General features: G+C 48.3%; 1 protein-coding gene across 1 annotated transcript in view; it reads right to left on the reverse strand.

Moving 5' to 3' along the window:
• Positions 1-1412: 1412 nt before the first annotated feature.
• SMARCC1 (SWI/SNF related BAF chromatin remodeling complex subunit C1) overlaps positions 1413-17486 on the reverse strand; it is an 810451-nt gene continuing 794377 nt past the window's right edge. Inside the window, exon 22 of the mRNA XM_086939759.1 lies at positions 1413-2658. Within this exon, the coding sequence (XP_086795885.1) occupies positions 2558-2658 (101 nt within the window). The 3' untranslated portion in view covers positions 1413-2557. The remainder of the gene's footprint in view (positions 2659-17486) is intronic.

Raw genomic sequence — 17486 nt, forward strand, 5'->3', positions numbered from 1 at the left:
AGGCCTCACACAGCCATCGACGTATCTCCGCTCCACGACTGCAGAGAAACTCCGGGACTGCACCACCGGAAAGCAGGTCAGATCACACACACGGATGCAGTGCGGGAAATCAGGATAGTCAACAGGATAACACACCGAAAGACGGAGGTCGGCGGAGCCGGGAGACTATGCGGCCATCTTGGTTGGTGACGTAGCTCCTCCTCCAGTCGTCTTCTTGAAGACATTTCCCAAGCACACTGTTGTTAGAGGCTGGGGGGTCAACAGAAGACTGGCGAAGTTGGGAGCAGAGCTATGGATCTACTTCGAAGGGTGTGGAAAGAAGGTAACTGATGTCAGTGTGCAGGGGTGACGCCTATATGTGGTTCCACACCGCCACTTTCAGGGCAGTACAGAGTCACCATGGAGCCACAGGGCACAACCTGCTGGCATTCTGGAACGCTGCTGAAGAATTCTCTGAATCCAATCTGGTGCCAGGGAATATTCTAAAGTTGAGGAATCAAAGATTAGAAGTATCCATCAGAAATATTTTTTATAATATGGATGAAGATCTCAATTTGTACCTTTCTGAATCTGAGCACCTAGGGGAATATATATGCAGGCTGCAATCCACATTGCTATTAACTGGATGGCCTAGAAACGACACAAAAAACAGCAGCAGTGCGACCTGCAGTGCAAGTTGTCTAATATCGAGTTACACTTTGGAAATGAAGACAACAATTGTTTAATACAAAAATCCATTTTTTTATTTCACAAAACTGGGTGGTTGTGTAGCTGGAATAAACTTGACCATGTACTTATAATGTGCTGCTGAAAAACTGAAAAGTGAAAACACTGAATGTTTATCATTTACATATAAAAAATAGCTCAATGAAGTTAGAATATTTTGCATACCCTTCACCAGTACAGTAACAAAAACCTTGCTGGGTAAAAAAAAAATGATTGACGTCATAGACCAAGTTAAAAACCCGAGCAGGTATTTAACAGACAACTATTTAAACTAAGAATGTCTGTACTGATGAAACCACTGGATGGACAACTATTTTGGTACTCCTATGGAAGTGTATTTGGTTAAAGAATGGACAACCACAATGGGAACAACTAGTTCAACATAGGGGCAAAGAAACACTTCCAACAGGCACTGTGGACTTCTTGTGAAAATGCAAGAGAAGCAGCTGGGGAGAGGGGTTTGGAGGTAGAAATGCTACAAAGACATGAAACGTATACAGCTGCAGCACAAAAAACAAACATCTGTGTGTGGGACAGTCGACAATTCCTTTTTAGTCACAAAAGACAAGGTATCCAAGACTGTGTACAGATTTCTTTAAATATGATGCTTATTTGAAAGAATTACATATTTAAAAAATCCATACAAAAAAGGAATAGATTAACAACCCTTTCAGACAAAATAATCCAAAACAATGCTTTTAATGAAGGGGATGGTCACTTATTTTGCTGCTTCAGAAACCAACAATATCGATCCCACTGTTAAGCGACAATATCAAGGAATAGAAATCGGTCTCCCATGCACAGCACTGAGACACAAATGCTCCAATACTTAAATGTAATGCTTCGCAAAAAGTGAAACTGCAAACCACTCTACAGTACCCTCAATTTAAAAACAAAAGTAGCAGTTTGACAGTACTTTCCCATGCCCTCGCTGTCCAGAAGAGGTAGTTCTCAGGCTAACACAAACATCTTAACGTCCCACCCAAGCTAACATGTTGCCAACATGTTACTGCTATGCAGAATTTTTTTGCAGGTTTTAAGTATAATTCTTTTTTAAAAAACCACAGATGACATAACAAAAGAGTGGCAGTAAATATCTTAGTGGACTTCCACACTACATTTTTCAACCTCCAGAGCCATTGACAAATGTACATACAATTAAAAACCATAACAAACAAAACATGCAGTTATTTTTTGATAGTGTCTCTTCTGCACAATCAGTTAATGGTTATTGACGATTTACACTAGCTAAGGGATTTACAATGTCAAGAATCACCCAATTAAGATATTTAATACATTCTGAAAAATGACAAACCATATTATTAGCCTTTCTCCTGTCCTCCGTTCCTCTAAATTACTTACAAAATCTGATCATTTTATACAAAATCAACTATTGAAAGGAACAGTATGTACGCATTGTAAATTGGATGAATGTCCAGAGAAAGAAGTAAAACAGGCTTCTCCAAAACGAATAACTAAAAGGTTTGGGTGAACTAGAAATAAAAATGTTAAGGCTATAGAACATTTGCTGGAGCTCTGCTTCAACACAAAGCTCAAATTAATATACGAAGGAAGCAGATGCAAGAAAAATTACACCCATGCTAGCAGAGGTGGGTGGTTGACAAGTTGGAAATCACCAGTCTAAAGATGCTTAAAACATGTCTGGTCCAAATCAAAGTCAAAAGCATAGGCTGCTTTTAAAAGTCACACCTCACTACAAGTTGTTTGTGTAGGTTGAGTCTCTCAACAGGATTAGGCGGCATAAAAATTGGAATTCAAGTGTGTTACTACATTTTAAAAGAAAATGTTCTCCTCAGTCCTCAGTCAGACCTCATGGAGCTGCTGATGAGGCTGGTGTCGCAGGAGGGGGTGTAGGACTTTCAGTCTGAGGAGGCTGTGGTGGTTGCTGCTGCTGTTGTGAAGGCTGAGGATCTGCCAAAAGAGTAAAGAAATATTTCCATAACAGAGAAGACATTTTTTAAGAAAAAAATACATGCAAATATGTAAAAGGCTTAAACAGCAAGTAAATTGCTTTTGAAGATTTTTAGTTACAAATTAAAAATTACTCACTCTATTTACATCCATATTTTATGTCCTTATACCTTAGTCCTAAGAATGTGATTTTCTACTGCTGGTTCCTTAGAATCATAAGAACCAGGAGCACAATGCACATAATTTTCTAGAGGCAGAAAATAGAAATAACAGATATACAGAGCAAAGATATGTCTATCAGCTGGCTGATCTGAAAATCCAAAAGGACTTGAAGGAAGGGCAGATTGCGATGAAAAAATAAGCCACAAGTTTATCAAGTGGGAACAAATGAGCAATCAAAAAATAGTTAGCTGAAACTGTGGTGACCTAGATAAAGGGCTACAACAAGCTTCTCCACATTCAGATCCAAAGTTATTAACTAGTGTAAAAAAGGGTAAGAGGCAACAAATTGATGCATATGGTTCAGATTTGTTTTATTAAGCATGCTTATATCCAATGACACACAAAATGTTTTTGTTCTGTGTTTTTAATAAACTTGTGACCCCTACCTTTCCTCCCCTCCCTTACAGGAACACCTAGCAATGTCTCGAGTTAGGTCTATTCACTATTGTTGCTGTTAATTTATCTATATTGCTCCTCTTATCTCCTGCTGTACTCTCAGTTTGCTTTCAATGATGCGCTCTCTTCATCTTGAGTTGCGAACTAGGGGCACGGACTCCATCCACCAGGCTCCCTGCACCTGTCACTCTTCTGCCGGATCTCCACGAGGCTGGAGGCGGCGAAGGGCACTAGAGAAGGCCTTTAGAGAAGGGCGAGCCAGTCATTGGCAGGAAGAGGCGGCGAAGGGCCATCCCCCTTGCTTTTTTGGAACTCGGAGGCCTGTCTGGCTTTTAGTCACAACCATAAGATACTGTGCTGTTGAGGGGTAAAAGGCTGATTTCCCTTATTTTATTGGTATGGGTATTATATATATATTTTGTTAGCATGATGTATCTATATATTTCGAGTATAGAGGTATGCATAGTGCTTAATCTATAACTTATTTTTGTATTTAGTAAGGGTACATGCTGTTTGTGTGTTCTGCTTGCATCGTGAAGGCCGAAATTGTACAGCCGCCATCTTCATTTGTCTGCACTAGACACAAACAGTGATCACGTGTTACCTACCAATGGTTGTCAGGCCTTAGCTTAGTTGATTTGCTGGAGACAGCTGTATACACGCTATTCTCTCCCTGTGCTTGGACTCCAGGTCGCATCTGGCTTTGGGTGCGATAAGCGCATTCTTGAAGGCACCGTGCCTGCACTCCAAAGCACCGAGACGAAAGGGAGTCACCCCTCCTGACCTTCCCAATAATAACTAAAGCAGAGCTTTGTACTAACCATTTGTGCCATATATGGTCCTTTCCGAGGGCCAAGAGCCAAGTAGTGTTTTTCCATGTACGGTGCCTTCATGTACCAGCCTAAAGTATATATGGAGTAGTTTCTGTCTTGTAACTCCAGTTCTGTAGTAGGGGTATCTCTGTTATAGTCATAATCTAGTGAATAGTCCCGCCCATGTGCGTGGACCCCGGCAATCAAAAATAATCTCTTAAGTTGTCAAATCATGCAGAACTGCAAAGACATTTAAGAGAGAATTTAAAGACAAATAATGCAGCCTATCTCCACAGGCTACACTGTCTAGTACTTCAACTATGAAATCCCACCAAACCAAACCACACATAACACAGCCTGCCCAGTTTCTTCCATAGAGAAACTTGCCTCTACCAGTAAAAGACTCTGGAATGATAGAGAGAAAGGCATGGACAGACAAGCCCCATAGGCTGCCATTATGTGGCTTAAATAGGATACTGTGCCTTTAAGAGAACTTTCCAGAACTTCTCCCAGTATCCCAGAATGCACAGCAGGTCCCTTTTACTTTCAGTTCTTTTTGAAGGCGTAGCACGCCAGACCTGTAGCATTCCTTACATGAATATCTTTCTCCACCGGGGAGGAGGGCTGGCGCTTATGACTATAACAGAGATACCCCTACTACAGAACTGGAGTTACAGGACAGAAACTACTCCTTCTGTAGTAGGGGATCTCTGTGTACAGTCATAATCTAGTGAATAGAATGGCAAGCCCATCCCCACACCAAAGCGGCGGTGGAGAGAAGAAAATTAACACCACTATTGTGCAAACAAATTCCGCAGCCAAGACTGCCCAACCTGAGCATCTGCCCTGGCATCCGTGTCCAGACAGTAATGCCTAGCAAAGGTATGAACTGACTTCCAAGTGCCCGCCTTGCAGATCTCTGCAATCGGAACATTACGGAGTAAAGCTGTCGTGGCAGCTTTTCCCCTGGTGGAATGAGCCTTAGGTTTACTGCTTAAGGTCTTATTAGCTTTTTGGTAACACAAATGTATGCAGGACACAATCCACCTAGAGATGGACTGCTTCGAGGTAGCAAGACCCGTCCTGACTGATCCATAATTGACAAATAATTGGTCTGACCTACGAATATCTTTGGTTTTATCCAGATAAAATTTCAACACCCTCCTAACATCCAGGGAATGTAGAGACCTTTCCGCTGGAGATGAAGGATTCTGAAAAAACGTAGGCAACGTTATGGTCTGGTTGACATGAAAATCAGAAATAACCTTGGGAAGAAATTTAAGGTGAGTACGCATAACAACCTTAGCAGCATGAAATACAGTATAAGGTTCTTGGCAACACAACGCCTGAATTTCACTCACCCTGCGGGCCGATGTAATGGCCACGAGGAACGCTGCCTTCCAGGACAGGTGCTGCAACAAAGCCTTATGAATAGCTTCAAAAGGCTCCTTCATCAATCTGGACAGCACCACATTCAATTCCCATGAAGGCGAATAAAGCCTGACAGGAGGGAACACTTTCTTCAAGCCTTCCAAAAAATCTTTGATCACAGGGATCTGGAAGAAGGAAGTCTGTGAAGGGCATTTCCTGTACGCAGTCAATGCAGCAAGATGAACCTTAATGGAATGAACATTAAGTCCAGACTGCGCCAAATGTAAAAGGTAAGGAAGGATGGCGTCTTCCTTGCACGTCGTCGTGTCATAGTTCTTGGACTTGCACCAGATACAGAACCTCTTCCACTTGTAAGCATAGGAGGTCCGAGTGGAAGGTCTCTTAGACTCCTTCAGTATGCCCATACAATCTTCGGGCAGATTCAAATGGCCATATTGCACTATCTCAGGAGCCATGCCGCCAAACTCAAAGACGAGAGGTTGGGGTGCAACATCCGCCCCCCGAACTTCATGAGAAGGTCCGGCCTGGACGGCAGCCGTATGTGACGAAGGAGAGACCGGTGAAGCAGGTCCGTGAACCACCACTGTCTGGGCCATTCCCGGGCAAGGAGTATTGTAGGAGAGTAGGGTCTGCAATCCTATGATCACCCCAGATTTTTGCTTTTTGCTTCACTGGTTTACGACTTCCCTGGCTGTGGGCCTGCTAATCAGACCCACAGCCTAGCTGTTCTCTCACTAAATTGACACGTGTACCTTAGGTGCATATACCAATTGGTACTGGGCCACCTTATCAGTCCCTGTACCCAGGGCATAGGTGTACCCAGGGCCTACCAGGGGCTGCAGCATGTATTATGCCACCCCTGGCTGGCCATCTAAATCTGACACAACTGGCTGCACGACAGCTGGGGCAAGGTGGTGTAATCACCCTTTGCTTTAGATATAGTATACCTATATCTAACCTTAAAATGGACACATGTATTCCTATCAGTCACTCCTATGGCAGGCCTTAACAATCCTGAAGGCAGAGTGCTTGGAATTATGTGAGATGGTGCTCTGGCATGAGCTGAGCCCGTCTGCAACTTGCGGAACCAAGTCCTAATAGCTGTTCTATGATAACGCGTAACATATACTCTTAAGTGCATTATAATCCTCGCGGTCATTTGCTATCTTTGGTATCGCTTTATGAAAACATGTCGAGTAAGGTGTCATACGAATTGGAATACTAACCCCTCGCCAATTCTGGCGACGGGGTTAGCATTCCACCCTTCTACAGGGACACGACATGTATGTAACTGTGAACCCCGGTTAAAGTTAACTCGAGCCTCAGCATCACAAAATGGATGCTGCCACCACAGACACAAGTCTGACCTCCTGCTGCTGGGAGTCCTTCCAGTGAGGAGAGCTTGGACAAAGGGTTTCCTGTCAGGGGTGGTGCTAGCACCATCCCAGACAGGGTTTTGTGTATTCCAGGTAGGCAGGGCTCAGGAGGAAGGTGACTGCAAGTGGCACCCCGGTGCTCACTATGCATCTGCCGGTTTGAACCAGTTCCAGGGGCACACCAGCCCCTGAGCTGGGGAAAGTCCGGACAGGGGAGAGGGGTGTAACCAACCCCCTCCCTGGTCCCACCCATGGGCAGGACCTAGTCGCGTGCCAGCCCCTTTCTTTAGAATAAAGGTAGGAGCGGGGACCCTTCCAAATTAGATCATCTTTGAATCCTGAAACTACTTTCTACGAAAGGAACTCAAGATTTCTCCCTTGTGACTAAGGAGTAGTCACCCTGCAGCAGCAGGTACCAACTAAGTATCTTGCGGTTTGCTGAACGTCCTTCCTCCGGAACCAGACCAACCAGCACGACGAGACCCGGACTCCCTGCCCTCTCTGACCTCTACCTGCCTCTACAGCACAGCTGAGAACTGTGGGTGCGACGAGACCAGAGGACCCGGTGACCATCAGAACCAGCACGACACTGACCCAGCACGACCGCCGAGGGACCCTCGAGTGGGTGCATTGGGGGTAAGAGAAGCCCCAACCCCAAGCAGCACGAGCACCGAAGTCCAGCCCCCCAGCATCCACCAGATCTGCGTGGGGCCCTTTTGCTTCTGTGTCGCTTGCCACGTTGTCCGGTCACTTACCCGTTGGCTAGTGACCCTCCAGACGACGTCCTACGTTTGTTTCACCGCTGGTCTAGCTCCTCTAGACTGGCCCTAGTCTCCTCCTGAAGGGGACCTTCCTCTGACCCTCCTGGTCCACTCAAGACGCCATTTTGTGTCCCCACGTGGGCTTGCCATAGCCAAGGCTTGTTGCCTCCTTCACCGGATCCAGCATCGCCAGCAGCAGACATCCGACGTGGGACAGCTCGCAGACCTCCAGCCTGGTCGACATCAGCGCCCCTGGTCCGTGCAGCAGCAGAATCCAGTGTCACCTCTTCACCTGGCTGAGTGACCTTGTCCGGTGCCATCCTGGTGCCCACCTAATCACTGGCTAGTGATTCAGAACTCGGTCCCCTCTGCTTACAGGTACTCTTCTTCACTGATCCGTCCCTGGATCAGCCCGGAACATCTTCACTGGTCGCCTGCCAGCAACTTCCACTTCAGGCTCCTGGTTCGTCAACGAGGATTCCCGACGACACTTGAACCCTATGCAGCCGCAGCCCCTGGGCTAGGTAAACCGAGTATCACGGTGCTCCAGCGTAGAACAACTCTCTAAGTGTCTAGATCCACTTTCGTTTTTGACCTACCTAGTCGGGTTCGCCCGAGAACACTAACTTTGCATTTACTAGCATCCATAGACTTTGTCCCGCATTGCGCGTGAGAGTTCCCACTCTGCACACGGCGCCCCTAGGCCTCCTGCTTCCTAAGGGTTCAGCATTGTAGGCCTAGCGATTCAGAACTGTTACTTACCTGCTAGTAATTCGCATTCCACTTCCATAGTATATGGTTTTTCGTGCCCCTCGGGCATTTGCGTAAATTGTGCGACTTTCAGTATTTCTTTAAGAGTTTTGTATTGTGCTTAGCTCAGGCGAGCCTGGTCGCGCCTCGAGGTTGACAACTGGTCCATTAAACTTGCCAGCTAACAACCCGAGAAATAGGAGGATCCTGACCTAGCAAACCAGGCCTATGTTAATTGGATCAATCATACCCTTGACACCACTCTCCCTATGAGCAAGACTATACTGAAGCGGCCCCATAAAACTGCCCCGTGGTATACGCAGTCTCTTAGGGACAAGAAGCGTCTTTGTAGAAGGGCGGAAAGACGCTGGCGTCTGGATAACTCAGTAGATAACAAAACCCGCTATCGTGAAACTATTAACGAGTATAACACTCAAATAAAAGCAGCCCAGTCCATGTACTTCGCCGATAAAATTCTACAGGCCAAATCTAAACCCAGAGAGATCTTCCAGATCATTAAAAAACTAACTAACCCCCCCCCCTGCGTTGCACACCGAGAAATCTGTCACACAGTGCAATAATATCGCCGAGTTTTTCTTTCAGAAAGTAAACAAGATCTATTCAGCATTTCCCTCCCCAAAAATGAATTCATCAATCCAACCCTACATCTCCCCAACCCTGTCCCCTCCCCCTGCTCGACACAGCCTAACCAACTTTCCCCCACTGAATCTCCCCACCCTGGAATCACTAGCCCTCAGTGTCAAATCAGGCTCACCAGAAGACCCTGCCCCTCCTGACATCTTAATGGCAGCATACCGGATCACCCTGCTCGTCATTAGGGAGGTACTAAACGCTGCCATCTCCTCCTGCACTGTGCCAACTGTCTGGAAGCAAGCCATGGTCAGATCATTAATTAAGAAGCCCAATCTGGACCCGTCTGACTTAGCCAACTATCGCCCCATCTCCCTGCTCCCATGGGTGAGCAAGTTCCTGGAAAAATATATCAACCAACAGTTGGTGAACTTTTTGGAAGATCATCACTTACTAGATCCCACTCAGACGGGTTTCAGACCAAAACACGGGACTGAGACCGCCCTCCTCATGGTTACAGAGGAAACTAGAAAAATCTTGGATCAAGGAGGATCAGTGGCAGTGATCCTCCTTGATCTAATCGCGGCTTTCGACACGGTCAGCCATGACACCTTACTGAACCGCCTGTCCTGTGCGGGGATTAAGGATAAGGCCTGGGCATGGTTTAAATCTTTTTTGGAGAATAGATCATTTAGGGTTTTTGATGGCGAATCCGTGTCCTCCAGGGCTCCTCTCTAAGCCCTGCACTTTTCAATCTGTACATGAGACCACTGGCCGATGTCGTCCGCCCATTTGGAGTTAAAATCATCTCCTATGCGGACGACTCGCAGCTAGTGGTCTCACTGGCGCAGGAGGCTTACCGAACTGCACCAGGCGGGCTTAGAGAATGCCTGGAGGAGGTGAGGAACTGGATGTCGTCATCATCCCTGAAGCTGAACGGGGACAAAATAGAGCTGATGCTCCTAGGCCCATCAGATCTGGCCCTCCCTCCCTCTCTGTGGCCCCCTTGTTTAGGCCCCCCCCAACCCCCAAAAATAACATCAAAAGCCTCGGAGTGTGGCTGGACAATTCCCTATCTTTCAATGTCCAAGCCACAAAACTTTCAGCCACCTGTTTTGGCATCATGAGGGTGTTAAATAAAATAATTCCCCTCCTTACCATGGAAGCCAAACAGGTAGCCATTCAAGGTCTTATTCCATCACGCCTTTTTTTTAATAATGCACTCTATCTCGGCGCCCCAGAATACACCCTACGCAGGCTGCAGATTGTACAGAACTGCGCAGCGCGCCTACTCCTCAAAATCCCCCGCAGACACTCAGTGAGGGCCGGACTGATTAGCCTTCACTGGCTTCCGATCCGGCAGATAGTTTTGTTCAAGACACTATGCATAGCCCATCAAGCCTTCTGGGACACAGGACCCAGCATCACACGTGACCTGGTTACTCATTACACCCCAAACCGAAGTCTTCGTTCCAGCCAGACCTTCTCGGCAGTGGTGCCAAGAATAAAAAGATCCAGATCTGGCGGAAGGACGTTTACATACAACGCGTCCAAAACCTGGAACACCCTGCCACTCCATCTCAGAGCTAACCCTAACCTCACTGAATTCCGCAAGCAATTAAAGACCTTCTTGTTTGCATCTGCTTACTAACTGCCTAACCCCCCCCCCCCCCCCCCCCCCCCGACCTTCAGCAGGCTCTGGTTATCCTAGCGCTTGGACGCCTCCGGGCAACAATTCGCGCTCTACAAATTCACAAGTTTACAAGTTAGCACCCTGTCTTCATAAAGAGTCCAGGGTTGTTGTGTTATAAACAAATATCCTTTTATTTTCATAACAACTTGTGTGGTGTCCTTTCACTTGGTGTTCAAGGGGTATATGTGATGGTATAGAACAAGTTACTTACCTTCGGTAACGCTTTTTCTGGTAGATACAATATCTGCCTGTGGATTCCTCACCTTGTGAATATCCCCCTTGCGTCAGCAACATTCGGAAATTCTTTTTGTAGCTTCGCGCCGACGTGGACGCGGACGTCACAGAGACACGGCTCCGCTCGCGACTCCGCTGACGTCACCGACGCCTACAATGGGCCCACGCCGGCGTGATGACATCAGTTCCGCCCTTTTTTCCGTGCCTTCGAGGCACACGGACGGACCGATGACAGTAGTAATGTACACAATATACACAGTATAGAAATCAAAGTAACACACACAGTGTGAAGTAAATGCAATAAAACATTTTACAACAAAACAACCCATTAGAGATACTCTGGCTAAGAAGAGTGGACAACGGGGAGGCGGGTGGGTCAGTGAGGAATCCACAGGCAGATATTGTATCTACCAGAAAAAGCGTTACCGAAGGTAAGTAACTTGTTCTTCTGATAGATACATCTGCCGTGTGGATTCCTCACCTTGTGAATAGAGTCCCACAGCAGTCCCCACTCCCGGAGGAGGGTGTCCACTCTTCTAGACCAGGAAATCCTGAAGAACAGAGCGCGCAAAATGACCATCCCTCCTCACTTCGGTATCCAAGCAGTAGTGCTTCGCGAAAGTGTGGAGGGAAGACCAAGTTGCGGCCCTACAAATATCCTCTACAGGCACACCTCTAGCCAATGCAGAGGTCGAAGACTTAGCCCTAGTCGAATGAGCTCTTATGCCCTCTGGAGGTTCCTTACCGGCCAAAGAGTAGCAGATCTTAATGCAGAGGACGATCCATCTCGACAAAGTCCTCTTATGGACCGCTCTTCCCTTCTTGCAGCCAGCAAAGCCAATAAAGAGCTGGTCGTCCATGCGACAGTCTCTAGTTCTGTCCAAATAAAAAGACACCGCCCTCTTGGGGTCCAGACGGTGCAACCTCTCCTCCTCCTTGGAAGGGTGAGATGGAGGATAAAAAAGGAAGGGAGGGTGACGGATTGACCAAGGTGGAAAGAAGACACCACCTTCGGCAGAAAAGCAGCCCTGGTCCTTGGAACCATTCGATCAGCATGAATGGACAGGAATGGGGGCTTGGAACTAAGAGCTTGAAGCTCACTTACCCTCCTTGCCGAGGTTATTGCAACGAGGAAAACAGTTTTGAAAGTCAGGAGCCTCATGGTACATTTATGAAGAGGCTCAAAAGGAGCACCCATTAAAAATGTCAGAACCAGATTCAAATCTCACTGAGGCACAATAAAAGGGACAGGAGGGAATTTATTAATGAGGCCCTTCAAAAACCTCAAAACTATAGGAGACTTAAACAGAGAAAGCTGGTCAGGCAAACAAATAAACGCCGACAGCGCTGACAGATAACCCTTCACTGTGGCAACAGCAAGCCCCTGCTGCGCCAGAGAAAGGGCAAACTGGAGAATATCAGATAAATGGGCCCTCAAAGGGTCTATGGACTTCTCCCTGCACCAAATACCAAACTTAGACCACCTATAAGTATAGATGGACTTAGTGGAGTCACGCCTGGCTGACAAAATGACATCCACCACATCGTGAGGGAGAGAATAAGAAATCAGGTTGCCCCGTTCAATCTCCAGGCATGAAGGTGTAAGGTCTTGAGGTGGGGGTGTAGAACCTGCCCCTCCCACTGAGAGAGGAGATCTGCCCTGTGAGGGAGACGGAGCGGCGGGTGAGAGGAGAGGTGGAGAAGGTCTGAGTACCACACCCTTCTTGGCAAATCCGGAGCAATCAATATGACTTGGGCCCGGTCTTGGCGAACTTTCCTCAGAACCCGAGGAATCAAGGGTATGGGAGGAAACGCGTAAAGGAGTTGCGAGCTCCAACTCAACTGAAACGCAACCCCCAAGGCTCCCTGCATCGGAAACTGGAGGCTGCAGAATGACAGGCAGTGAGCATTCTCGTGAGTGGCAAACAGGTCCACCCGAGGAGTCCCCCACATCCGAAAGATGTCGTGAACTACCTCTGGATGGAGCCTCCACTCGTGATCGGCAGAGAACTGCTGACTGAGACTGTCTGCACGAGCGTTCTGAACTCCGGCCAGAATATTTGCCATCAGACAAATCTGATGGTCCTGAACCCAGGACCAGAGACGCAGAGCCTCTCTGCAGAGACACTGCAACCCTACTCCTCCCTGTTTGTTGATGTACCACATCGCGGTCGTGTTGTCCGTTAGGACTTGGACCGACCAACCGCGAAGGGAAGGGAGGAAGGCCTTGAGCGCCAGACGAATTGCCCGCAATTCCAGAAGGTTGATGTGAAGCAACCTTTCCTCTGGAGACCAAAGACCTTTGACCTCCAGGTCCCCCAGATGAGCACCCCACCCGAGGGTGGACGCGTCCGATACTACTGTGGCAACCGAAGGAGGAATCTGAAAAGGCTTTCCTTGAGACAGATTGCCTTCCACACTCCACCAAGACAGATCCGCTGCAGTTTCTCTGGAGATCTTCACTGACTCCCTGAGATCTCCGCTGTGCTGATACCACTGCCTGCGGAGGCACCACTGGAGTGCCCTCATGTGCCAGCGTGCATGGTTGACCAACAGGATGCATGAAGCCATCAGACCGAGCAGGCGAAGGACCTTCAGGACTGGAACAACCGCTCCAGGGAAAAACAAAGGAATCATCTCCTGAATGTCGCGAATCCTTTGAGGGGGAGGGAATGCGCGACACACAGTAGTGCAAATGCTACTTACCAGTATGCATCTGTTCTTGGCATGTAGGGCTGCTGACATTCATATCTGTGCATAGATCGCCGCCTAGTGTTGGGTCCGGATGATTGCACATTGTTGTCCTGGAAGAGTCTTTGAAGTATCACGAGCTAGGTGGCTCCTCCCCTGGACTACAGTGCGCATGGGCATCGCCTCCATCCCCAGATTGTTTTTAGCCATTGTGGCCGAGATGGAGTGAACTATGTGAGTGATGACCATGCTATGAGCATATACATGAATACTGCAGCTGCTACAGGCGCCGGGGAGGAGGGCGGGCGATATGAATGTCAGCAGCCCTACATGCCAAGAACAGATGCATACTGGTAAGTAGCATTTGCAGTTCGAGGCATGTGGGCTGCTGAATTCATATCTGTGCATAGAATACATAGCAGTCCCCCTATTATCGGCGGCCGCCCGTGCCAGCTGCAGCAGTTTGGAAAAGTGTCTTGAGAACAGCCTGACCAACAGCTGCCTGCTGTTTAGAGTGCACGTCTACACAGTAATGTTTAGTAAATGTATGTGTGGTAGACCATGTGGCTGCTCTACATATATCCTCTAAGGGAATGTTCCCAAGGAAAGCCATAGAGGCCCCCAACTTTCTGGTCGAGTGGGCTCTTGGTGGAATTGTAAGAGTGCGTTTAGCCTTAGCGTAACAGATTTGAATACATTTCACGATCCACCTAGCAATACCAGCCTTGGAAATAGCGTTACCCTTGTGGTGTGATGCAAAGGCAACGAAAAGCTGCTTAGTCTTTCGAAAATCCTTTGTCCTGTCAATGTAATACATCAGGGCTCTTTTAACGTCAAGGGTGTGGAGCATCCGCTCCGCCAGCGACTCAGGGTTTTGAAAAAACACTGGCAACTCAATTGTTTGGTTTATGTGGAATTGAGATACAACCTTGGGTAGATATTTAGGGTTAGTGCGGAGCACCACCCTGTTAGCATGGACTTGGAAAAAGGGCTCTTGGATGGTGAGGGCTTGCAACTCGCTAACCCTCCGTAGCGATGTAATCGCTACTAGGAAAGCCACTTTCCAAGTCAGAAACTGAAGCTCACAAGAGTGTAGTGGCTCGAAAGGAGGACCCATCAGCCTTGTAAGAACCACATTGAGGTTCCATTCTGGAGCTGGTGGTGTCCGTGGTGGAATGACCCTTTTGAGTCCTTCCAGAAATGCCTTGATAGCAGGAACCTTGAAAAGTGATAGGTGTTGCCTATTCTGGAGGTATGCGGCCATCGCAGACAGGTGAATGCGGATGGAAGAATACGCCAAATTGCATTGGTACAGATGGAACAGGTAACATATGATGTTCTGAATGGAAGCATCCAGCGGGTTAATGTCGTGGTTCGCACAATAAATGACAAACCGCTTCCATTTAGCCGCATAACATGCTCTAGTAGTGGGCTTTCTTGCCTCCCGAATGATGTCCTTGCAATCCGGGGGAAGATTGAGGTAGCCAAACTCTAGGACTTCAGGAGCCAGATCGCCAGGTTGAGCTGTTGCGGATCTGGGTGCTGAATGTCGCCATGGCTCTGCGTCAGAAGATTGGGTGTGAGATGAAGCCTTTGATGCGGTACCACGGAAAGTTCCAGAAACGTGGTGTACCATGGTTGGCGAGCCCACGTTGGAGCAACCAGGATGAGAGTCATCGAGTGCTGCCTGAGCTTGCGTGCCACCAGCGGTATCAGAGGTGCTGGGGGAAAAGCGTACGCAAATCTGCCTGACCAGTTCATCCATATCGCATTGCCCTGCGATTGCGGGTGTGGGAACCTGGCGGCGAAGCTTTGGCATTTTGCGTTCTCCCTTGTGGCGAACAGGTCTATCTCTGGATGATCCCACCTTTGGAAGTACGGTTGGAGTACTGATGGGTGTATCTCCCACTCGTGCATTTGGTGGCTGTGCCTGCTGAGCAGGTCTGCCATCTGATTGTCTTTGCCTGGGAGATGTTCTGCCATCAGGAAAATGTTCCTCTGAATGGCCCACTTCCACATGCTCTGAGCCAGATGAGACAGCTGCGGAGAGTGTGTGCCCCCCTGTTTCTGAATGTAGTACATGGCCGTCATGTTGTCCGTCCGGATCAACACGACCTTGTTGCACAGATGTACTTTGAATGCCTTTAAGGCCATGAAGATTGCCATCAGTTCCAATACATTGATGTGCATCTTCCTCTGCTGTAGTGTCCATAGTCCCTGCACTGTGTAGCGGAGTACATGCGCTCCCCATCCCTGGAGAGAAGCGTCTGTCGTCAGGATAATCTGTGGCACAGGCTCTTGGAACGGTCGGCCCTTGCAAAGGTTTTGTGGATTCCACCAATGCAGAGAGTTGTACGCCCGACCGCTCACCAACACTAGGTCTGTTAGTTGCCCGTGAGCCTGAGTCCACTGACGTGCTAGGCACTCCTGGAGCGGACGCATATGTAATCTCGCGTGCGGGACAATGGAGATGCAGGAGGCCATCATGCCTATCAACTGCATGAACACCTTCGCTGGAAGCGAGTGCTGAGGTCTGAATCGTTGGATCAGCATCTGAATACTGGCGACTCTCACTGAATTTGGCTGCGCAGTGGCTGCCAGAGTGTTTATTGTCGCGCCCAGATACTGCCGTATGTGGGCGGGCTGGAGATGGGATTTTGGGTAATTCAGTGAGAATCCCAGATCGTGCAGGAGATGAATGGTGCGGGACACGTGGTCGGCGCACTGTTGTTCCGACTTTGCCTGAATGAGCCAGTCGTCCAGATAGGGGTAGACGTGGATGTTTTGACGTCTTAGATGCGCCGCCACAGTCGCCAGGCACATCGTAAAGACCCTGGGCGCTGTGGTGACCCCAACAGGCAGAACCCTGAACTGGTAGTGCTGGTCTTGAATGGTGAACCTGAGGTACTTCCTGTGTGAAGGATGCAGGGGAATGTGAAAGTATGCATCCTTGAGATCCAGAGTAGCCAGGAAGTCCCCCTGCTGAAGCAGAGGGAGAACCTGCTGCAACGTGAGCATATGGAAATGTTCTGACAGAATGTACCAGTTGAGGGGCCTGAGGTCCAGGATGGGCCTGAGGGATCCGTCCTTTTTGGGGATTAGAAAGTACAGAGAGTAAACCCCTGTTCCCCTTTCTTGCAGTGGAACGAGCTCTATTGCCCCTTTTTGCAGCATGACTTGGACCTCCTGCTGCAACAAGTGCAAGTGCTCGCCGGACATAGGACGGTTTCTTGGGGGTATGTTTGGTGGAGTGAAAATGAGTTCCAGACAGTAACCGTATTGGATAAGAGATTTGACCCACCTGTCCGTGGTGATGGATTTCCACGCGGGCAGGAACTGCTGGAGTCTCCCCCCAACTGGTGTTGTGTGGTCGGGGTGCAGCGACAAGGCGTCACTGTTTGTTGGTGGTGGAGGACCTGGAGCTGTTCTTTCCACGTCCCCTGCCTTTGACGTTGTTGCCCCGGTAACCACCTCTACCCTTGTTGGTGTATGAGGATTGGGTGTTGCTTTTATAGTATTGCGTGGATTGCGATGCCTGACCCCTTGAGGTGCCTCTGTTATTGGAGCGGCGAAAGGAACCACCCCGAAACTGCTGGGACTGTAGGGCCCCCATAGACTTAGCAGTGTCAGTGTCCTTTTTCATTTTTTCAAGGGTTGCATCCACTTCTGGCCCAAACAGGTGGTCTGGATTAACTGTTTGGTTTAAGATGGTAGTCTGTATGTCTGGTTTAAAGCCTGATATTCTAAGCCATGCATGCCTACGCAGTAGCACGCTAGTGTTTATAGCTCTGGAGGCGGTATCAGCCACGTCCAGTGCGCACTTAATTGAAGCATTGGTGATAAGCTTCCCCTCCTGAAATAACATTTCAGCTCCCTCTTTGTACTGATCAGGTAAGTGCTGTAGAAGGGT

The sequence above is a fragment of the Lissotriton vulgaris genome, chromosome 10 (assembly GCF_964263255.1).
Source record: "Lissotriton vulgaris chromosome 10, aLisVul1.2, whole genome shotgun sequence".
Classification (NCBI taxonomy): Eukaryota; Metazoa; Chordata; class Amphibia; order Caudata; family Salamandridae; genus Lissotriton; species Lissotriton vulgaris.